At 33.6% G+C, this 25220-nt stretch overlaps 1 protein-coding gene and 1 non-coding gene across 2 annotated transcripts in view; both read left to right on the plus strand.

The window, feature by feature from the left end:
- The first annotated feature begins 237 nt into the window (after positions 1-237).
- LOC143201798 (U2 spliceosomal RNA) lies at positions 238-429 on the plus strand. The gene has a single exon (XR_013007006.1). It is a non-coding gene; the product is annotated as a U2 spliceosomal RNA (small nuclear RNA).
- Positions 430-12348: 11919 nt separating this feature from the next.
- The window catches only part of Poxm (paired box pox-meso), a 73029-nt gene continuing 60157 nt past the window's right edge, over positions 12349-25220 (plus strand). The window contains exon 1 of the mRNA XM_076411140.1: positions 12349-12543. Within this exon, the coding sequence (XP_076267255.1) occupies positions 12534-12543 (10 nt within the window). The 5' untranslated portion in view covers positions 12349-12533. The remainder of the gene's footprint in view (positions 12544-25220) is intronic.

The raw sequence follows: 25220 nt of genomic DNA on the forward strand, positions 1-25220 counted from the left end.
AAAGTGTTAATACGTGAGTGAACTCTAATGGTGAATGCTAATTGCTTCCGATGACACGACGATTTAAAATTGGTATAGCTCACCATAAGAATACGAATACAATAATTTCCTCAGGTAGTAATGCTCAGGTGTCATACGATTATTTCGATTCCTCTTCCTAGAGGGCTCGCCTTTATTTATTTTACTGTGTGAGTTCATTCCCTTTCGTATATTATCCCTCCAATATAGTGGAGAGTTATCGCTTCTCGGCCTTTTGGCTAAGATCAAAGTGTAGTATCTGTTCTTATCAGCTTAATATCTGATACGCTCCGCATGCGGAGCCAGTATATTAAACTGATTTTTGGAATTTGATGGAAGGTTAGGGGCTTGCTCCGCTTCCGTCACGGGTTGGCCCAGCATTGCAGTACCGCGGGGATCGGCCCATTTTTTTAAATTAAAAATATCCATGCTTCCTCTTGATTTTTTATATTTAAGCTATTTATCGTTTATAATTGTTGCAAAATTATTTGTAAGTTTGTACGAGGATATACTGTAAACTGAAGGTAATTTCAGTTTAGCACATGCGCATTTTCATTTATTTGAATTAATAGTTTCGGTGAAGAAGCGCTCTCGTGGCAAACTTTACGCAAGCGCATATACCTTGTTTTGTAACAGGTGTTTAAAATGTTACTGTAATATATTTTTCGTTGTGTACCGTTCCGCAACGGAAAAATTTAGCCCTATGAAATTAAAAAATAATCAAACATGTTAGAATAGTAAAGAATATGCTGGGAACTCGTTTAATAACTAGTAAATATAGTAATATGTAAATTATCATTCATGTTTATGAAATATTTTTAATTAAATGCTAATCAAAATGTACATTTTAATAATTGAGTGTTGTAATTTTGTTTACAGAGTAAATAAAAATTGGGAACCATTTGAAAATAAAAACATATGCTCTATTAGAACATTTTATTACAAATCTTTAAAAAGAAGTGAAAAAGACCATATTTATATAGAGATTATATTGATATTAATCATATATATATGATTGACATGTGTACATCAAGTCCGTGCACCATATTTACATAAAGACGTCATATTGAAACATTTTTAGACAAAGTCTATAAACTATATTAACATAAAGCCTTGATATTATCTAATATTCTTTAATATTATTAATATATGTGTAATATACGAAATCCATCTATCTCAAAGTAAAATCTTCATCTTGCACACCATCGTACTTTTCACCTGAAAGAAGTCAGCAGTCAATACATCATTATTTTTACACACCAAAAATTTATTTACCTATGCTCTTTAATAAAAATATATTCTTTTTTTCTTGTTTATTTCACTCCTCCACCTTCGCAGTAGTAGTCATTAGATCGTTTCATTGATGATTAATGTTGTATGTTTGATCTTTTCAATGTGTCGTTTTCCATTACTCTTGCATCTGCAAAATCCTATCTAATTTTTTCGATTTTTCTAATTTAACTTTCATCAGCTTTGCCTCGACAACTATTAGCACCTATAAAAGAAAAATTAACTTGTTACTAAAATATATCATTATTGAGGTATAGACATTTGTTTACGTTTGACCAACCGTTAATTTTAAAATGGCCGATTATACACTGTAGGTGGGGAAAGGATGAGCGCAAATATTTGGTACATGCGCAGAATATTCATCATTACATTCAGTTTAGCGTATTCTGTTTGTACGTACCTTGGTCCCCCAATTTATCTTATACATATTTTGTTGTAATTAACCGCCCATTCGTTTTAGACCAGCTAGTTATTCAGTTCATTAATGAGGTTTGTCCATCAAAAATAGTAGTAACAATATAATAGTAGCAGTAACTGATAAAATTAGACATTTACTTCAATTATGATATATTTTAGTAATGTTTAACTTTAATTCTATAGGTGAAGTATTGGTAGTACTTGTGGAGGCAAAGATAATGAAAGCTAAATTAGAATAATAGAAAGGTAGAAACGATTAGATAGAATTTTGCAGTGTCTAATGTAAAAATAATGGAGAATGATATTTTGAAAAGATCAAATTTATCTGAATCGAATAAGCAAAACATATAACATTAACTTCAATATCACCCTAATGATCTAATGACTATTACTCTGAAGGTGGAGGACTGAAACAAACAACAATATATTTTTATAAAAAGCATAGGTAAATAAATTATTGTTTTTTTTTTTAAATATTGATGTATTGACTGGAGACTTGTTTCAGGTTCAAAGTATGATTGTCTGCAAGATTTTGCTTTGAAATAGATGAATTATATATACAATTATGGTTTATAGACTCGCTAGAGATGTTTTTATGTAAATATGGTCCATGGACTTGTTATAAACATATTTCAATCTCTCTATAAATATGGTGATTTTCACTCCATTTTTTTAAAAAGATTTGCAATAGAATTTTCTAACAGAATATGACTTTTTGTCTTTAAATGTTTCCCAATTTGTATTTACTCTGTTAACAAAATTACAACACTTTCAATTATTCGTACTTATTTGTACAAATAACTCGTACTCGGTTAACAAAATTACAACACTTTAAATTATTAAAGTGTGCATTTTGATTAGTATTTAATTTGAAATATTTTATAAAAAATTAATGATAATTTTCATAGCTAGCTTGCTAATCTATAAATTAGTTCCCACCGCTTTCTCTATCATTGTAACGTATCTTTGATTATAGCTTTTTAATATTATGAGGCTAAATTTCTCCGTTGCGGAAAAATATACAAAAAAATATATATTAAACTAAAATTTTCAACAACAGTTACAAAACACAAACAACAAAATATATGCGCTTGCGTAAAGCTCTCCAGGAGAGAGCTTGTAAAACGACAATAAAAAACCTATACATCCGTGCCTACACAAGTTTCGAGTGGCTAAAACTGCACATGCGCACTTGTTCTGTCTAGCCTGAGAGTTTTCGCATCTACGCGTCCTTTTCTATATACGCCTTGTTGTTACCACAGTTGTGGTTGGAAGTTATTTTTAGGTTAATTTTGTATTTATATTTTCTTGAGGAAATATAACTATTTCATAGGCAAAATTAGCGGCACATAATGCGAAAATAAGTGTATAAGGCATGAATTATTAGTAAAATATTATCATTTTATAATATTAATTTTGTAAATAGAAGCTATGAAACGAAGGATATATTTTCATATTATTATTTTATGTTAGCTATATTTTAATCTATTTTCGATATCTACAATTAGAGTAGAATAATGAACATATTTAAGTATAAAAATTGTTAAATATTACCTTTGTCATGGCTTTCTATCCAGTTCTATTTTGATTCTATCTATTAGGGTTGGTTAATTCTGCAAGATATTATTGTACAGATTTCCTAATAGCCTTCGGACATGATGATAAAAAAAGATGTGACTATTCGAATCACGTGACTACTTCAATCAGGTGGTGTTCTGTCAGTTGTTCGCGTTCTGACGGATTTAAACAAATTTCTGAAGTGCGCATGTGGAGTGTAAACGAATGAAATTTTGGCCGTGTCAATTTTTAGTGTCGTCTGAGCTTATGTAGTGAGAACCCCAAGAGAAGCCTACCATCTGGACTGCCTGCTTACTGGAGTTAAGCACGCGGGAAGTTGCGTTATGATCTGGCCGGCAATATCATGGTGTTCAGCTGGTCCTTTCAGTCACGTTGCTGGCCGGTTTACTGTGAATGAATATCTTGGCATCCCCAGTGATGAGTTTCTTACTATGATTAGTATATTGCTATCAAGCAGTGCCATATTCCAAGATGACAACGCACTCAAATACACAGGCATATCGTTAAACATCTTTTCCGACCAGCACAATCACAAGACTCTAACATAATAGAACCGTTATGGGGACTTTTAGAGCTAATAGTGAGGAGTGGATTTCCATCTCCAATATCATTGAAGCAATTGGCGGATGTTTTGGTACAACAATTGGACAACATTCTATTGGAAACTATTCAGACACTCTACAAATTTAATTCGTGAAGAACTGCAGCTGTTTTAAAAACAAATGTTGACTCAACAACTTATTAATAAATAATTTATATTATGTACATGTCAGAAGTTCATATTATTTTGCACATCCTCGATATTTAATCGGCGACCTGATCTCTGTTTAGGGTGCTGTTTCATTTGTTAAACATCGCCAGTTGATGCTTAAAGAACGACTTCGAAGGTCAAGACGAACATATCATAGATTACAGTCATCAAACAGAGCCAGCGTTGTCGATAAATATGAAGACGACAGTAAAAGACCTCGCCATCTATGTCTATACAAGTTTTTATTGGCTAGGACTGCACATGTGCATTTGTTATAATCTATCCTAACCTAACCTTAATTTTGTATTTACATTTTGTTGAGGTAATATAATTATTTCATAGGCAAAATTAGCAGCAGATAATGCGAAAATAAATGTATGAGGTATGAATTATTAGTAAAATATTATCATTTCGTAATATTATAATTTTGTAGATTGTTATGGAACATAGGATATGGTCATTTTAGGTTAATGTTGTATTTACATTTTTTATTGAGGTCAGATAATTATTTCATTCACAAAATTAGCGGCATATCATGCGAAAATATTGGTATAAGGTATGAATAAAATATGTTAAAATATATTAAATAATATGGAAACAGAACTTATTTGAAGATTATAGTAAGGGTAAGAATGAAATGTGGTCACGTTTGTATACGTTTTCTGTTGTTATACTTATATCTTTCTGATTTTACAGATATTTCAAAAGAAGAAAAAAGCTACAACAAAGCTAAAAGCTAACGAAGTATCATGAATTTCGAGCATCGTGTAAATATAAGGTGTTTTTAATAGAAAGTGGTTGGAAGAAATTGATAACATAGTATTTGAAGCTTTGAACTCCTCGAAGCAGATAAATAATGACGAAAGATTACACAAAGAAGAATATAATTAAAGGAACCATAGCAAAAAATACGGCAGGTTATTCGCTTCTATACTTCTTTATTATATGTGGTGGTGCCCCTGTAGGTATAATCGACCTTTCCTAAGTATTCATTAATATTCCTGACTGATATTTACTGCTAAAAGTAAGAAAAACAATGAAATAATACATTGCACTTTTACTAAAACATATTTAATTTTTTACGTTTGGGTCCTGGAAAGTATTGCTGTGTCTCCTTCTTTCGTTTTCCTTTTAGCTCTTTTTTATCACTTTTTTGTTGAAGTCTCTGAATCATCTTTATTCTTAAGTATTTCGCTTTGTGATTATTGATCGATTGATTTCAAGGTATTAATTATACTGAAAAGTCTGTTGTCAAAGTCATTTTATGTCATTGGTTTGGTTTTTAACGCTTCTCCTGTATATATTTTTCTTGCAAGGTTCTTCTAGTTTCTTCTTTGTCCTGCGATTTAATCACTGACTGCTCTCCTAGAGTACATACTACATTATCTGCAAAATAATTAGTGTCCATTTTATGCTCATACATACGTACCAAATGCACATCCTTGCACAGAGTATTCTTTATCTTATACTCTGAACAGCGACACACATACCTATGCATTTCAATTTTTCCTCCATTATTCTACTCATAAAACCTATAGTAAAATCTTCTTTTTTTAGAACACTATGCATTTCACCTATAACAAAAACCATACTCACATAAAGCACAATTATAAGACAAATGTATATTAATATTACTTTCTCCTTTATAAAAAAATGCAAAATTTTTCTCATTTGCATTCCATTCCTTTATTTTTAATTCAATAGTGATCATTTCATTAGGACTTCTAACTGAATTGATGTGTTTTTTTTATTAAATAGGATATATCGTCTTTATTAATGATATTTATCGTCTGCATTTGTGGGATATCTATAAATTATAGCGTTATAAAATGATAATATTTTACTAATAATTCATACATTTATACACTTATTTTCGCATTACATGCTGCTCATTTTGTCTATGAAATATTATATTACCTCAACAAAATGTAAACACAAAATTAACCTAAAAATGACATCTAAACACAACTAAGACTGTTGTACAAAAGGACGCGAGTTGTGATAACTTCCAGGCTAGATTAGAACAAGTGCGCATGTGCAGTCCTAGCCAATAGAAACTTGTATAGTCATGGATGGCGAGGTCTTTTACTGTCATCTTAAATGCGACGTCTATCCACTTCTTTCATTGCAGCTTCGCAAACGACAAGAACGGACGGTTAATGGACGAGAACCATCGTATATCACTCGGGCAGGTCACGTATACCCCTTCAACCGTTCCGAACTCGGCGGATATATTTTTAACTCGGTCCGTAAGTGTGGCGCACACCGAAATACCCCAACCGAGCAGAGACGCGCCCCATTGACCGGGCTAATGATGTAGATTTCGTTATGGCCCATCCGTCTCGTCCGATCTCTCTTTGCCCTGTCTCGATGGGCGCAATTTGCGACGATATTTGTTAGACGGATTTAAGGGACGCGGCCTCGGACGTGATTCTGGTTAATTTTAGCCCGGATAATTGTTAAATGCGGTCGAACACATTTAGATATATTTTTTTCTGTTTTTAACGAATATTTTTTTTATAACATCTTTATTAGATACGCTTAGTACAATCTTAATTATCAAATAATTTATTACTACGTTTCATTTGTACTTGGATTAATTCACAAACAAGACGAGTGCGAGAAAATACATCAATATGTATTCCTCAATTATAAAATTATAATAAAATTAAACTATATGTTAGTTTACACTTTAGGGTAAATGATGTGACTCGGTGAATGGAGGTAAAACGAAATGAAACAGTGGTGTTTACATTATGTGACAGTATGTGAATCCGTAGTCACATACGTTACAGTAATTCAGAAAAGACAAATAACGACGGTATCCGACCGAAGCTGCCCAAAGCCTTTCAAATCAAAATGTCTGCCATTATGACGGAGACGGCGAGCGAAGGAAGACATTATGATTTAAACATAGCGCCGAAAGAAATGTTTAGCTGAGACGCCGATGATTAAACAGTGATGTAAAAATATCTATGAGTTCAAAAGATTGTGAAAGAAAATTTTGACAAAAAATCAATTGGAAATAATGAAATGAATAGGAATAAAATGAAATGGAATATTGAAGGGAAAATCGTAAACGAATCGAATTAAAAATATTTAAAATTTTGAAACAGAAAATATAACGGCCACGTAAAATACACCATGTTCCACATACCCTCCATTCACGAGTCCAAACCCAATTTTGCGAAAGATCACGTCAGGGTCACCAATTTAGTGTAAATGATGTGGCTCGGTGAATGGAGGTAAAACGAAATGAAACAGTGGTGTTTACATTATGTGACCGTTATTTATTGGCTATATAAAAGATGTGAAAAATACAAATGATAAAAAGGACGGCAGCGGTGTTACCTGGAGACGAGGTTTGGGCAGTCGATGGTGGCACGTCTAAACCAAACGAGGGTTGAACACTGAATGACCGAAATACCCTTCAATCACATCCCAGATAAACGTCTCGGGGTTGCCGCCAGCTCTTCGTTGTTGGGTTCTAGTTGGCGCTGCTGGCACCCCGCCCGTGTTCAACATCTGGGATTATATTTCTGGGTAGTTTTGTAGACCGTTATTCCACTATATAAAATTCGACATGCCCCAAGGTCGTTACAACATCTTTATTAAATCCGCTTAGTACAATCTTAATTATAAAATAATTTATTACTGCGTTTCATTTGTACTTGGATTAATTCACAAGCAAGACGAGTGTGAGAAAATACATCAATATATATTCCTCAATTATAAAATTATAATAACTTAAACTATATGTTAGTTTACACTTTAGGGTAAATGATGTGGCTCGGTGAATGGAGGTAAAACGAAATGAAACAGTGGTGTTTACATTATGTGACCGTTATTTATTGGCAATATAAAAAAATGTGAAAAATACAAATGATAATAAGGACGGCAGCGGTGTTACCTGGAGACGAGGTTTGGGCAGTCGATGGTGGCACGTCTAAACCAAACGAGGGTTGAACACTGAATGACCGAAATACCCTTCAATCACATCCCAGATAAACGTCTCGGGGTTGCCGCCAGCTCTTCGTTGTCGGGTTCTAGTTGGCGCTGCTGGCACCCCGCCCGTGTTCAACATCTGGGATTATATTTCTGGGTAGTTTGTAAATCGTTATTCCACGATGTAAAATTCGACATGCCTCAAGGTCGCTACAACATCTTTATTAAATCCGCTTAGTACAATCTTAATTATAAAATAATTTATTACTGCGTTTCATTTGTACTTGGATTAATTCACAAGCAAGACGAGTGTGAGAAAATACATCAATATATATTCCTCAATTATAAAATTATAATAACTTAAACTATATGTTAGTTTACACTTTAGGGTAAATGATGTGGCTCGGTGAATGGAGGTAAAACGAAATGAAACAGTGGTGTTTACATTATGTGACCGTTATTTATTGGCTATATAAAAGATGTGAAAAATACAAATGATAAAAAGGACGGCAGCGGTGTTACCTGGAGACGAGGCTTGGGCAGTCGATGGTGGCACGTCTAAACCAAACGAGGGTTGAGCACTGAATGACCGAAATACCCTTCAATCACATCCCAGATAAACGTCTCGGGGTTGCCGCCAGCTCTTCGTTGTCGGGTTCTAGTTGGCGCTGCTGGCACCCCGCCCGTGTTCAACATCTGGGATTATATTTCTGGGTAGTTTGTAGACCGTTATTCCACGATGTAAAATTCGACATGCCTCAAGGTCGCTACAACATCTTTATTAAATCCGCTTAGTACAATCTTAATTATAAAATAATTTATTACTGCGTTTCATTTGTACTTGGATTAATTCACAAGCAAGACGAGTGTGAGAAAATACATCAATATATATTCCTCAATTATAAAATTATAATAACTTAAACTATATGTTAGTTTACACTAACGGTATACACTTTATATCAGTTCGTATGGTTTGGTTCGCTTCAATCTCCTGACGTGCTGTGCGCTGTTTAGCAGTTGTATTGCTTCCACGATAGTATGATTTAGTAATCTTCTTTCATTTTAAGGCGAAATCTTGGATAACTTCGCAAATCCATTTGACTTACAGGTCATCGTGCAGTTCTTCGTTGGTTACGTAGTGATAAGCATTGGTAATCAATCGAAGAACTTTGTTTTGACAGTGTCGGATTACTAGTTCACTTGAATTTTTAGTGCAATCCCATATTTGCACCCTATAGGCCCAAATTGGCTTTATAATTGTCTTATAAATCAACCTCTTTGATTTTAGATCAGATTGAGAGTATCTTCCGACTAACCAGTATAGTTGTCTGATTTTGGTTCTAATTTGTTTTGCTTTTTGTCTAACATGATGTTTTTAACGAACATGCATTTTTATTTAGTTATGCTTGTTATCTATTTATTATATTGGTTTGACCCATCAGTCTCTATTAGATTATTTATGGGTATATTATTAGGTGCTTGTATTTTTATCAGCGATATATATTCGCAAAAATTAAAAATAACAGTTGTCCATTTAGTATTATTGACTATTTCAGTGCATATAGACGTTAATCATGGAATACTCAGGTTTTCTACATCCATTAGGTTTCATTAAACAAAACCCCATCAAGCACTTTTAGTAACTTTTGGTGATGTTGCTCTGTTAAATCCCAATTGTCAATTGTTTTCGTTTCAACCATTTATAAATCTTGGTTTCATTACTTGTATCCTTGTTGAGCAATATTTAATCTTTATATGTATAATTTTATGTGTATAATCGTAATTGCTCTTCGGGTATAATCGTGTACCCATGGCCGATCAATTTTTTGCCGTATGGTCGGTAATTACGATGTAGCATCCAAGAGAAGTAGATCGTTGGGGTTAGACTTCTGGTAATAAAAGTTGTCTGCTGTTTCATAATTTTTTTCTATGTTCATTTTCGGATGTTGCGTGTTTACTACTGGGTATTAGATCAGTGATTGAATATTAATCATGTTTGAAGAAGGAAAGAAGGACATTTTTAAATGAACTATTTGGTTAGTTGATTTTTAATTAAAACGTGTAATAATTTTATTGAAGAATGTTGATGAACAATTTTGTTAGAATGTCTGTGGTTAACCTAGTGTTTGTATCAGTTATGAACTAATTTGGTTGTAAAAATAACTTATTGATACTGACGAAATTGACTGACTGATTTAGACATTGACATGAAGACCAATAAATTTGACAAATTGTAAACATGGAAGTGTATTAAAGTTGTAGCGACCTTGAGGCATGTCGATTTTTACATCGTGGAATAACGGTCTACAAAATACCCAGAAATATAATCCCAGATGTTGACCACGGGCGGGGTGCCAGCAGCGCCAACTAGAACCCGACAACGAATAGCTGGCGGCACCCCCGAGACGTTTATCTGGGATGTGATTGAAGGGTATTTCGCTCAATCAGTGCTCAACCCTCGTTTGGTTTAGACGTGCCGCCATCGATTGCCCAAGCCTCGTCTCCAGGTAACACCGCTGCCGTCCTTTTTATCATTTGTATTTTTCACATTTTTTTATATAGCCAATAAATAACGGTCACATAATGTAAACACCACTGTTTCATTTCGTTTTACCTCCATTCACCGAGCCACATCATTTACCCTAAATTGGTGAACCCGACGTGATCTTTCGCAAAATTGGGTTTGGACTCGTGAATGGAGGGTACTTGGAACATGGTGTTTTTTACGTGGCCGTTATATTTTCTGTTTCAAAATTTTAAATATTTTTAATTCGATTCTTTTTCGATTTTACCTTCAATATTCCTTTTCATTTTATTCCTATTCATTTCATTATTTCCAATTAATTTTTTGTCAAAATTTTCTTTCACAATCTTTTGAACTCATAGATATTTTTACATCACTGTTTAATCATCAGCGTCTCGGCTAAACATTTCTTTCGGCGCTATGTTTAAATCATAATGTCTTCCTTCGCTCGCCGTCTCCGTCATAATGGCAGGCATTTTGATTTTAAAGGCTTTGAGCAGCTTCGGTCGCATACCGTCGTTATTTGTCTTTTCTGAATTACTGTAACGTATGTAACTACGGATTAGTTACAGAGCAGCTCCAGAAGCTAGGTACCGATTGCAGTCACCGTAGACTCGTCATGTCTTCGCCGAAGTACCAGAATTGCTAAGGTCTCGTCGTCGAAGAAAATAAGCTACCACGTCGTCGAACAAACGATCCTCCCACAGCGTCGATTACGGGAGCCCTGTCCGAAAAATAGCTTGTTTTCAACGTCGTCGATGGACCACATTCAAGTGCCAAAGCAACTGTATCTGTAGGGCCCGAAGATATCAACAGCCGTACCGGATCGCGACCGTACCAACTACAACCGTTTCGATTTATCATATTTTTCAAAACCCTTTTCACACAGCACGTTTTGTTTGGTATATATATATATATATATATATATATATATATATATATATATATATATATATATATATATTTTGTATTTGATAGTTTTTCATACATTTCTGTATTTTTGTTGCTTGGAGTCTACAGTTTAACGAATACCTCCTCTTTGCGTATCAAAAATAGCGACATTTCTTCACGTCAATGCAGCTTGGCACTTGTTTCGAAATGCTGAAAATTCAAACCAACGTTCTTTCGATAAGAGGTGTTGAAAATGACTTATATAATACACAAGAAAAAGTTTATTTCAGTAGAATTCAGCTGTTCTGTTTTATCTGTTTTGAATGTACTCAGTTGCAGGCAACAGAAAACTCCTTGATATCATATTACCAAACTCCCTAAAACATTCCTTAACTTATTATGGAACCAAAGGTTAACAGTTCTTTGGTTAAATTATCCAGAGTTATGAATTTTGATTTATCGATGTATTTAAAAGCCTAGTTCCCTATTTTGAAGATGTGCAAGCAGCTTTTTTTAATTAAAAATCAAATTAAAACCGGCACATTAATAACTACGGGTCATTGCACTAAAGGCAAATAAATTTGGCGGAATGGAAAAACTCCTTCCGACCAATAAAACGCCCAATCCTGAAAAAGGACAGGGCCTCGCCCATCGACAACTCGAACGGCGACTAATCGGGCCCAGTCTCCGCCCCACGTCTTGCTCCATTGGCCACTGCCATCCATTTTGCTCCTACCGGAGGGCGTGGCCGTCGTTCGACAATTGCCAAACATTAATACCGCGGCGAGAGACCGTAAAAGTTCCACTCAAATGGTCAGCGCGACTTGAGCGTGAAGCGTACGCACCAGCCGAAAAATTGGTCCCGGTAGGCGTCATTAATAAACAAAAAAGGTGGCCGAGAGGAGTCGGAAATCTTTTCTGGGCGGTTTGACGCGGGAATGCGACGATTTTATCTGGACGAACGCACGGTTTCGCTTGGGAAAGTGTAAAATTGGTCGACGAAGTGTCGTTGTCACGGTCAGGGCACTTCATCGGTTAGTGTCTTAGGTTATTTTTGGCGGATTTTTCCCCTCTTCACGTCCGAATTGTGATTGTGTGCCTTTAGAGAGATCGTCGAAAATGGACAGTGGTAAGTAGGAATTCATGTGATAATAAAAGTAGGGGAAGGTCAAGTAAAACGAGACGTTTATGCGTCAATTCTATTGTTAATTAAAAAACAAACAAAAACTGCCTACCGATTGTTTTAAAAAAGAATTAATCCAACACTCCCATAACTTTTAATGTGAAAATGAGATGAAAAGTTAGCCGATTTTCATTTCATTAAGTTTATATCAATCTCTGATTATAAATATGTTTATTATTAGGAAAATATTATTTTACCAATATGATTTGGCCAACTAAAAGATGCTTCTTCGCCTATAAAGCGAAATATAAATTTATTGTAACTATACTCATATGAGGCTACAATGTTCTATACTAACTATACTCATATGAGGCAAAAATCGACACTCTAATCCCTTGTATGTATAAATGAGTTATGTTTAATTAAACATATTTTTAAAATTACCGAAAGGTTGTCAATTAAAAGTTGCTTACCAATAGCTTTAAAAAATGATTGTAACATTTTTTTAACTCTTTGTGATTCCACAATCTGCCCTATAGGCAATAAGTATTTCTTATGCCTATATTATATTTACATGCCATGCAGAAAATCACTTCATTAACCGATCTTCTGTATAAAAGATTATTCTAATTAATTAGTCTTATTCTAAAGCTTATTCTAAAGTCTACATATGTGTCCAGTAATCAGATCAGGTGGTGTTAAACGTTTTAGTCTACGCACTTCACTATCACGTCGCATATTTAGCTGATTAGCGAGTACATTGGGATGCACTGACACTTTTTCGAAGTACTTCACACAAACACGTTGAATTACACTCGTTATAGGTTCTAGAGGAATATCGCGTTGTATCACTTTATTTGAAATATAGTACGGAGCATCAACAATGACCCGCAATACTTTATTTTGGAACCGTTGAATGATGGATATATTAGATTTGCTAACGGTACCCCATAGTTGGATTCCATATGACCAAATAGGCTTGAGTATAGAGTCATACAGCAACACCTTGTTATCTAATGATAACTTGGATTTGCGCCCGATGAGCCAATATATTTGATATAATTTCAGTCGAAGTTGTTTTCGTTTAGAGAACATATGAGGCTACAATGCTCGTCCAACGTTTAACTTTATTTATGGATTCTTTCTGTAAAAGCTAACCCTCCAATGACTTTTAATGTAAAAATGAGTTCTTTGAAGTTAAACGTATTTTCAAATTTATCGAAAGGTTAGCTGAGTATCACTGGTTATGTTTAGATCAATTTCTGATGATAAATTTATTTATTATAGAAATATGTTATTGTACAAATATAATTCCGTCTTTTTTGGACAATTAAAAATGCTTGTTCGCCTAAAATAAAATGTATATAAAACAAAATGTATTCAAACTATACTCGTATAAGGGAACAATCTTTGTCCAATGTTTAATATAATTAATAGATTCTTTCCATAAAAGCTAACACTCCAATGGGTTTTGATATAAAAATAAATTCTTTGTAATTAAACATATTTTTTGGTGGCGCAGTGGTAAAGGCGACAGGACGGTTCATCTACTGTTGCGATAGTCGCGGATTCGAATTCCGTATGTGATTGTTTAATATTTGTGATTGTACTAGTCACGAGTGCAAAATCCGATAAGGAGAATAATCCCAGTGACGCCAGTAACCAGGCTGGGTAAGACTGGATTTATTCTGGGATCATTTCTAAGTTGGTCACTCGCTAGTCGATAGGCTTAAACCGACGACAATGGTTCGGAGCCCACGTTACACTGTAGGTCCGATCCAGATGAACCCCTAGTTACGTAGGTAAAAAGGAGACTTATATTAAAAAAATTATTAATTTAATATATTGAAATTAATGTTTGCTTTTTTATCCTATCTATATAATCTTATGTTATATTTTTAACCCGATTTTTATCCGATCAGTTGGTAGTACTATTGTAAATAGATAAATAAGTTTAGGTAAGTATTAAGCTAAATTGTGTATATATGGTAGAATATAAAATACGTGCAGTATATAGGTTAAATAAGGTTTTTGTTTATTTTTATTTAGTTATTGCAACGATTTTTTTGTTCTGGCCTAAAAACCAGGCGGTGGAATGCATGACGCATACCTGGTCGCGGAGACTTGCCCTGGAGTGACAAGTTGGACCGGGTTATGTGGGACTGCCTCTGGGCTTACCAATACACTAAACCGAAACCGCCTCACAGTTGACCCCTGTGGATCACTACTGCTACTGCATTAAATTTGGGGATATGGCACCCGTTGATCGGGCAGCCGTTATTGGGCACGAGGGCCCGGCGATTCTATTGATTCGCAAACCTAAGTTAACATACAACTGGGTACTGTTGTATGTGGGCAAAAGTTATGACTGTAGCGACGGATGAGGTCGTTTGAGCCTGGAAAAGGGGGGGAGCTTGGCGGTGACGCGGTGCTAAGCTCCCAGCATGTCGACCAGCTCGCGAACAAGCGCGTTTTCAGAGGAACTTGAGCTGAGTTGTTGTTTGTGGAATGATTGAGATATGAAGTGCTTGATTTCTGGAGTGTCAGTTTCCCTATGAATTTGATTATTTCTGACAAACCATGGAGCGTTTAATATTCTCCTGAGGAGCTTATTTTGGAAAACTTGAAGCCGTTTGACCTGGTTGGGTGTAACAAACTTGAAGTAGACATTAGATCCGTAGAGGAGTACGGACCGAATTAACATCTTGTAAAATAAGCATTTGATGGAGATGGGACGTCTGCTAGAAGGGCAGATCAGAGAAGATAGCAGGTTTGCTATCCCCGAACCTTTTTGGATTGCTTTCTGGATTTGGGAATGCCAACCGAACCTCCGGTCGAGACAACAACGATTATTATGTACATGTTTTATTAAAAAAAAATTGTGATACAAATTTTATTGAAGTTTATATTTAAGGCACGATGAAAACGGAACTATTTAAAAATTATTTGATATTTATTCTATTTTAAGTAATAATAATAAAATACAAAATATAGGATGGGTGACCAAATTATTAAGAAGGTTATTAAGATTATTTAATTTTCAAATTTAATTGGTTCTTTGTAACATAATTAATTGAGGATTTCTTTTACATTTTTTATTTGTATCTGTAATCTATTGGGATCATAAAAACTGCAAAAGAAAATATACCAAACAATATATGTTTTAAAATTTTTAATACTCTTGGCTGCAATAAGGGCTTCTATGCATCGGCTTCTATTCCCTCAATACATTTTTTCGCATTTTTCTGGTATTTGGAATTGTTATATTATTCTTTGATGGCAGTTCCAATTAACTTAAATTAAATTAACTTTCAATTAGTGTCTGGTAAAAAGACTGGCCAAAGCAAAACAGTGATTTTTGCCGATACATATCAGTAACACTTCTGGCTTTCTCACACGATGTGAAATCATGCATAAAAATATACTTGCCATTGTGAATAACCACTGATTAATCTACCGTAGTAACCGGGTTACCAGTACTCGTTGGCTTTGTTTCATTGTCCCTTCTACAATGTATCGGCATCCCATGTCTTTGCTTGAGAAAACAGGCCACATCATGACACTAACCGAGTGTTTAAGACATCATCATCTCACAAAAGTTCTTTTGTCAATTAAAATGTAGAAGTTTGATTCGTCGGAAAAGCACATCTGTAAATTAATAAAATTTATACTAGAAAATCGTTAAAGGGAAATTATATTGTTCAAAAAAATTATACTTACTCGACTACATTTTACAATAGTCATATTCCAATGTTGCCTACACTATTGGAGTCGTTTCTTTTTCATGCTGTCGGTTAGATCTGGTTTTTAAGAAGGCCGCCGTCCTATTAGATTCTCTTCAACCAACCGCCTACGCATTGTCCTCTCCGAAATCTTTACACCCTCGTTCTTTATTATCGTAGTCCAATGAGTAACGCTCTTTGTACGATTTTCTAGGCATATATTTCTGATTCTTCAATCGTTACGGGGTGTGGTGATTCTCTTTCTGTCACATTTGGCAAAACGATTTGAGGTTTTTATTATCAATTTTATTATATATTTTAATTCCATTGACGACATACTTTGAAACTCCAACAATAGCTCCAGCAATATCAAATATCCCTATCTAGGAGTGCTAAAAATTTGAGGTAATCGCATCGAACCACTAATAAAATGTAAATTCGTAGACAAAATATAGCAAAAGTCTTTTTCTATGGATTATTACTTACCTTTTGATAGTTTTAGATACAAAATGTACAAGTAATGGAATTATAATGTCTAGAAAACACAATAACAATACTGTAAAGTGCGCGTTTTAACGGGCAATGACTGAATGAGAAGAAACTTCACACAAATGACGCGCGTATACTGTATTGCCACTTCACAAAAGTAGTAATAATGATATCAGTATCTATTTAATAAAATAAAGTCTAAATTACATAAATATGGGTACCCTTCCTAATCATTTGGCTACCTTCTGTGTAAAGAAAAAAATGTTCGGTAATATAACTTGTTTATTGAATAAGTTAAGATACAAATGATTGTTTATGTTTCCACCTTGTGCATATATAAACAAATTAAACAGATTCTCCACCTATGAGGAGGCCGCATACATATTTGTAAGAAACTTTCGCAATGTTTCAGGATAGTTTTAGGAAGCATTAACATATCTATCATCATTGGATGCCCAACAGTGCTCTATAGAAAAGTTATTTATTAGATGAAAAATAGAATAGTATATTATTTCAAGTTCAATAATTATTTTATTACTACTAAAACATATTTTGAAGTAATACAGAAAAGAATATTAACACAGTTCTAAAAACAACTAATAAATTCGAAGAGAATCTAGCTAAAACTATTTTTAACACAATATTTTGTATCTTCCCATGGGCAATAAGTAATATTATATGATTTCCGTTATATTATATAACTATCCTGACATGTAGAAGATCGCTTGAGTAAGTAATCTGCTATACAACTTATAATCTAAATCTTATTCTAGATACTGTTCCATTTATTCTAAAGTCTATCGTATCTTATTCTACAGACTATTTTAACTTATTCTAGAGATTATTAAATCTCACTCTATGTGTCTACTAATCAGATATACTACTAATGGTAGTTTGCGTTTGAGCCTAAGCACTACATCATAGCGGACATTTAACTGTTTAGCGAGTATATTGGGATGCACCAATAGTCTTTCAGAGTTCTTCGCACTAACACCTCGAATCATACTCGTTTTAACGATGACTCGCAACACTTTATTCTACAAAGTGTGAATGTCACATGGGTAGATTTTGTCTCATTTGCTTTGATATGTCACGTCGTAAACCACAATTCGACTTGATTAATTGAAGTTGTAGGTTTCTTGTAGCTAATTTTGAGTCCTCGTGTGATGATAAAACCGCTGTATCATCAGAATATGTTGCAACAGTAGTGTTTCTTGAGGTCGGTAGGTCAGCTGTATACAATAGATATAATAATGGGTCAAGAACATTGCCCTGCGAACAATGTTTTGCGTGGAGGTCGGTGTGTATGTCATCCTGTTTTACAATAAAATATCTGTGAGGTGTCATAAAAGATGAATGATGTTTTATACATATTATGTAAAAATTTGAAATTGATTTGAAATAATCTTAAAATAAATACTGAAAATGATACGGAAATGTATCAGTAATGCGATTAGAATATGTTATAAATGTTGTATATTAAACAAGTAATTTTAGATATTTAAAGTTTTTCGATATAGTACCCTATAACTATTATTGTAATAATAGAATATTCATATCAGTTTAATATTAATTAAGTTTAATAAGAATTTAAGGATATAATTTTATATAATGACATATTTTGATTATATCAAGGCCAAAAACAGCGTCAATAATACTAGAATAGTTAATTAATTTTAAGAAATTGTAATCTTTCACGCTAATATAAGTATTCAAATAATTATTGTGGAATTTTGCTAATATATCTTGAAGTGATGAGATACTTTGTTGGTGCTTCGGTTTTGATTTGTTTCTCAATAAGAAAAATGAGCGACTAGTGCTTGTCAGTTCGCCTAAAGCTCTTTCCAGTCCATATTTAAGTTTTTTAGACGGTGGAACAACTGTTGCTTGGCTTAGACTTTACTTTTCTTGATTGGTTTGCTTTTGCATCCTATGAAGTTGAGGATGTGCATTTTACCCCAGTTGTTATATTTTAGATGGGCCTTTTCATCTTTTCTGCAAGTTCTGTAATTGGGTATGTTTGCGCATTTTACGTAGATTGTTATGTTGGTAACGTTTTCCATTAATTCAGCAATGCCCAAATATTTGACAGTATAGAAATGGACTTCTATGCCGTTTGATCTATGGGGCCTTTGCTTTCATTTTTTGATCAGGATTTATTTGACATTAAAATTATTTTTCAAAATTATTTTGGGACTACTTTTTGCTTTATTGGAATGCCTTTAGTCCAATTTCGTGTACAGTTCGATATGAGTTATGATGAATCTTTGGTAGATGCGTTATTGTTTGATTTTATGGAGATGCTTTCTCTTGTGAGAGCAAAGTATATGGTAAACGTATTCGTTATTGTTATCATTTGCTGTTGGTGAATGTTTAGGGTAAATTAGATGGCTCGGTGAATGGAGGTAAGACGAAATGAAACAGTGGTGTTTACATTATGTGACCGTTATTTATTGAAGTAATATAAAAATGTGGAAAATACAAAATAGATGAAATGGACAATCGATGGTTGCACGTCTAAACCAAACGATGGTCGAGTACTGAACGATTGGAAATACCCTTCAATAACATCCCAGATAAACGTCTCGGGGTTGCCAGATATTCGTTATCGGGTTCTAGTTGGCGCTGCTGGCACCCAGCCCGTGTTCAAAATCTGGGATTATTTTTGTGGGTAATTTGTAGACCGTTATTCCACTATGTAAAATTCGACATGCCTCAAGATCGCTACAAATGTAATGAAAGCGACTATTTCAGTTCAGTTTGTCATTGACAGAGGTAAGATAGAGGTACTGTTATATAGCGGACGCCACTTTGAACATTCTGTGTGAACGATTTAAGAAAAAATTGCATCAACTCATTAATTATTTATTATACTTAAATCAACTTATTATATTCTCAATCATCGAGTCTTTCAGAAATATTTTATAGTATTATTCATTTTGTTGCAAACCAAAATTTCGTTAGATTGTAGAATAATTAGTTCGGGCTATAGGCATTTGAATTTTCCAGTCAATTTCTTTAATTTTTATCAAACCAAGAAAGGTATGTGATCTAGCGTCGTCATGATAGAAAAAAATGCGATTTCTATGATTAATCCTGATCGTTTCTTTCAATCGCTTACTCAATCCCGTTGTATTGATAACACAGAGTCGGATTAATGATTTTGTGTTATTAGGTCAATCTAGACGTTTAGTGCATGAATATTATTTAATTTGTTAAAAAAAAAACATGAATTAAAATATGAATTAAATAAATGTAGATAACCCCAGCAAATTACGACAGCTAAGCTTATCTAACAATCTAGTATAATGTGTTTATAGTGTTTTAGATAGATTTAGTCTGATAAAATATATCACTTTTGAAAACCGAAACGTATTCATGTTCCGACGGATACTAAACATGACAAGAAAGTGACCATCAATTAGGAAGTACAGCTTTTAATTAGTAGCGATATTCTTATCTCATTAGCTACATATGTCCTTAAATTTGAACAAAAATATTTGTTGATACAATATTAGCAACTGATAAGTAAGGAACTTGAGCTGCAAACGAAAAACAAAGTTCTAAAAGTAGCAACGCGGTCGATAAATTGTAATCGCAATATTGTTAAAATTCTGCATTCTGAAAATAAATTTTCGAATTTAATATTTTTCGATCTATTCATATTCTTGATTATTCTTTAATAATCAATAAAAATTGTATTATTAGTAATTAAAATATCGTACAAAACTATATATGGTGTAGTGAATATAAATCTATTATTATTCTATGACATTAAAGCTTTTTCTGTGTTAACTATGTATATAAAGCTATGTTAACAGACATAGGATGATCCGATTTAGGTTAAATATGCGCTGATTTATTCGATAAATTGTTGCCATTTTGAGATTCATGCCATTATGCCTTTTTCCGTCGCCAATCCTGACTTGATCACAGCTTAAGCCGGTTCACTAAGCTTCGACTACCCTTTTCACTAGATAGTGTAGTAAGTGATCCACCCATACAACCAGCTTATTTTTGTACCCAGCCTTTTCCAAATTATTCCAAACGATTTTTCGTGCATTATTTAACTCTCAGGTAATAGAAACAGTATATAGCACTGTTTCTATTGTCTCAGACGGTTGGGCTTGGCCATTTCCATGATTTCATCCACATTTTCAAAAATTTGGCCTTCTAGAGCATTTACATATATACACATATGGAATTTACCAAAACGAAATTGATGAAACCAAAACTTCATTTTATTAGCTGTAACAGGACCATTAACACTACTCACATTTTCAGCGGCCTGACTTAATTTTTCACCATTATCGAGAAAAAATTGTTAAATGTAGCTTATTTTCTCTTTGCTGATGTCCATGATGAACATGAATTCAAAAAAAACTGAGTCAACAATCCACAAAATTGTTAGAAACGTTTTTAGCACTAAATGACTTCACGTCTAAATGACTAAATGCTTTCTTTTTATAAACTAATCAAACTTTTTGGAATTTTCGATATTAAGTTATACTTCAAAGTTTATTTTATTATATTATTCTAAGTATAACCACAATATAGAGAGAGGAAAATTACAAAGTTGCAGTGGTGATAGTTTTATTCCACATGATGTTATCAAAATAAATTAATTCTTTATCACTGAATCCATTTCCATATACACCTCCATATTATTTTGGATTATCTATTATATTTTACTTATTTTTCCCATACTCTAATAATAATTTAGCTTAATGATGATTATTTCTTAATCAATATATAATAGCAAGATTTGATACACTTCAGGAATAAACTTTACGCTTTAGTTAATCATAGCATATATGTTTTGATTTTTGAAAAATATATGCTAATATTCAGCTGCTTTGTATAGTATTATTGTACAAAATTATATAACTATAGCTAGTGAAGGTGTAGGAATGTTCGTCGGGTCGGTCAGTCGGTCGAAATGTGTGGCTACCGCTGCGATTATTTGTCAGAACACTCACTACTATTTTTGGAAGGAATTTGCACGAGAACTGAAAACACTGGTTGAAGAAATACTGTTTATTTTTAATATTAAATTATACATGTGGTCGATGGGAGAATTGAAAGGATATTAGGTTAGGTAGAGGAAGTATGGTAGCGCTTTGGAAGTGATACTATTACAAGGGGACGAAGAAAAGAAAAGAGAGCGAGACGTCGTCGTGATGGTCATTTATAGCCTGGAACTGCATGGTACCAATCCACCGGCGTTGCCAACCTTTGTACTTGTTGATGAATTCGTGGTGGCCTAAAGGGTCGTGGCGGTCGCCACATAACTCCCCTCTTAGTGGAACTGCCGTGGAACGTACCTCTATGTGGTGCAAGTTCCGGAGTGCACCCGCAATCACGCAAACAAACGCCCGGGGACTGCTGATGAGATGGGGATCCCAACCTGAGCGAGGAGTTTTACGGGATCAGCTGCCATCAGAGCTGTAGCAGGACGTCGTTCGTCTTGGGGCGTTTAGCTTTGTTTGAGGGTACCTATAAGTGTGTTACATGTCCCGTTTCGTGATGCGAGGGTGTTCATGTGTTGATGGTATACATGATGGGCTTCAGCGGTTTTCGTCCATCAGGCTAGTCTCGTGGGATGTCGTCGAACATGTGATGTTGATGGGTTCCGTTCCTCGTGCTATCCTTCCATGCACGTATCAAGCACCTGTCGAGTGGCTTATGTTGAACTGATTTACCTGTTAGGCACTTTGATTACGTCGGGGTTACCAATTGTAGGAATGTTCGTCGGGTCGGTCAGTTAATGTGTGGCTGCCGCTGAGATTATTTGTCAGAACACTCACTACTATTTTTGGAAGGAATTTGTACTAGAACTGAAAACACTGGTTGAAGAAATACTGTTTATTTTTAATACTAGATTATACATGTGGTCGACGGGAGAATTGAAAGGATATTAGGTTAGGTAGAGGAAGTACGGTAGCGCTGTGGAAGTGGTACTATTACAAGGGGACGGAGAAAAGAAAAGAGAGCGAGACGTCGTCGTGATGGTCTTTTATAGCCTGGAACTGCATGGTACCAATCCACCGGCGTTACCAACCTTTGTACTTGTTGATGAATTAGTGGCGGTCGCCACAAAGGATTTATGACTAAATTATTTTTGCAAGATTTAAAAATAAATAATATAGAGTTAGGTCAGTACTGTATGATTTATGTGACATCATATATTCTTTTAAATTATTCAATTCCGTCTACCTTTTTTATTGATTAATCAACTCTTGGCAATAAATATACGAAAAAGTTTTCCAGTTCGTTGGAAATCATCCAGAATCCTCCTAGAAATTTTGTTCTGATTCACTTTTCATAACTATTATTACTTTCAACTAATATTACTCTAGACGACCCATTTTCGTCTGATTAGTCGCAAAAATGTGTCGTTAAACATTACACTTGAAATCCACATCTTAAATGGATTAGTTCCAATTCACATTCAACCAAAATATATATAGATGTTTATCATTTATATGAAGCACTGAAGCATATTCACTGAAGACAGACCATAGCGCGTTTAAGATAGATTATGTTTGATTATAATCCCATAGTCCACACATATAAAGGTAGAGTTAGTTGTTTACTCAGTCAGAAATTATTGTGCTTAATAAATGTAAATTAATAATGTTAATAAAATCTAAATTTCAAAAGGTAATTTTCAGCACATTTAACTTTTTATTAACATGCAATTAATAATTTCATTTTAATTGAAGTAGAATTACTTTTATATTTTAATGTTCTGTGGATCTGTAAAAAGGAATGGAATTTTTCTATGGAATGGAGTGATACCCCACAAATGTTTTATTGTATTTTAATATGTTAATTGCTATTTTAAAATATTATACTATAATAAATATAGACAATACAACAGAACTTAAACAAAACCTAAAAACTAAAGATATACAATAACCATAAGTACTAAATAAAAATTAAACATATATATCATAGAAAAAAACTAATCCAAGACATAATTAAAAATGATCGCACAATAACTACTAGAGATTTTTTATATAAAGTAAATGCTTTATCTATTATAGAAAGGAAATATTTTTTAAGAAAATCGAGGGAGTAATTGAAATTTTACCTATTATTGCCATAAAAACAGTCAAAAGTATTTTACTATTTATCATTCACAATTTTAATTTTTTACCATTTCATATTAACAATCTTGAAAAATATCATTACAAAATGCTGCTATATTAATATACAATATATTGTTATTTACAAGTAAACTACAAATCTATATAAGCATAAATTCGACATATTGTTGTCAACGGCACGGCCAGGACGATAGCCAGAATGTTAAATATCAGTCGAATGAACCTAGTTAAATTAAAAATAGTAACTAAAAGTACACGACTGTAACACTCGATAGTAAATAGTAATAAACTTAGTCAGACCGAAAATAGCGATTGAAAACAGCGGACTGAAACAGTCACTAGTAAAAAGTAATAAAATCAGTCGAACCAAAAATAGCAACTGAAACAGTCGATAGTAACTGATTTACTTCAATCACTAAACAGTCGATAATCAATTTCAGTCGAAAGTTTCCAACGCTAATTAATATCAACAGGAACGCGATTTTGTTATTTTTTCTATCGTAATACGATTTGATAAACAATATTTTTAATTAATCTCTGACGAGTATAAATAAACAAACCTTGAACATACTATTTCTAAATCCAAGCCACAAATTGACATTGTTTGCAAAAGGAAATTGTAAATGTAAAAGAGATCATTGGAATCTGTGGTAGATGAACAGATGAACATAAAACATGCCTTTAAAATAGTAGTCAGTCTTCAATAGCAAGTTATGTGGTAGTAAATCTAGTGAATAAGAAAATTTCACACGATAGTTGACAATTTTGTCAGGTTCAACAACAGTGTCGATCGATTTCACAAATATAACATATAACTATTATAATATATAAATCATAGATAAAATATTATATTATATTTTAGCAATATTATTTTTATTATTCAATATATTACTGCAACTTAACACACACTATATAACATGATATTATTGTTATGGGAATTAAGAAGTAGTCAGTTTGATTAGCCAAGACAGCATGTTTAACAGATTAAAAAACAATTGGCAGAAATGTTAAATGTAGCCCAAGAAACCAGTAGCGACCGATTACGAGCAATGGGGAAAATCCAAAAGATGGGAAGATGGGTGCTATATCAATTGAATAATCCAATTGGTCGTGGAAAATGGAAAGTCAAAAAATTGACTGTAAAATCTTGCGTCAAAGATGTGATCGAAAACCATTTCTGCATCGAACAGATAGTGACAGGTGATGAAGTAATATTTATTTTGAAAGCTCTAAGCACAAAAATCATGGTTGATGGAAGCCGGTTGATCGACAATATCATTTTGGTCGCAAGAAATGATCTGTGTTGTGTGTGTGATGAGTGGCTTGTGTACTACGAACTGTTGAAATCTGATGGAACCTA

This window comes from Rhynchophorus ferrugineus, unplaced genomic scaffold, assembly GCF_030347505.1.
Source record: "Rhynchophorus ferrugineus isolate W39M unplaced genomic scaffold, kcgeb_rfMv2 rfM8, whole genome shotgun sequence".
Lineage (NCBI taxonomy): Eukaryota > Metazoa > Arthropoda > Insecta > Coleoptera > Curculionidae > Rhynchophorus > Rhynchophorus ferrugineus.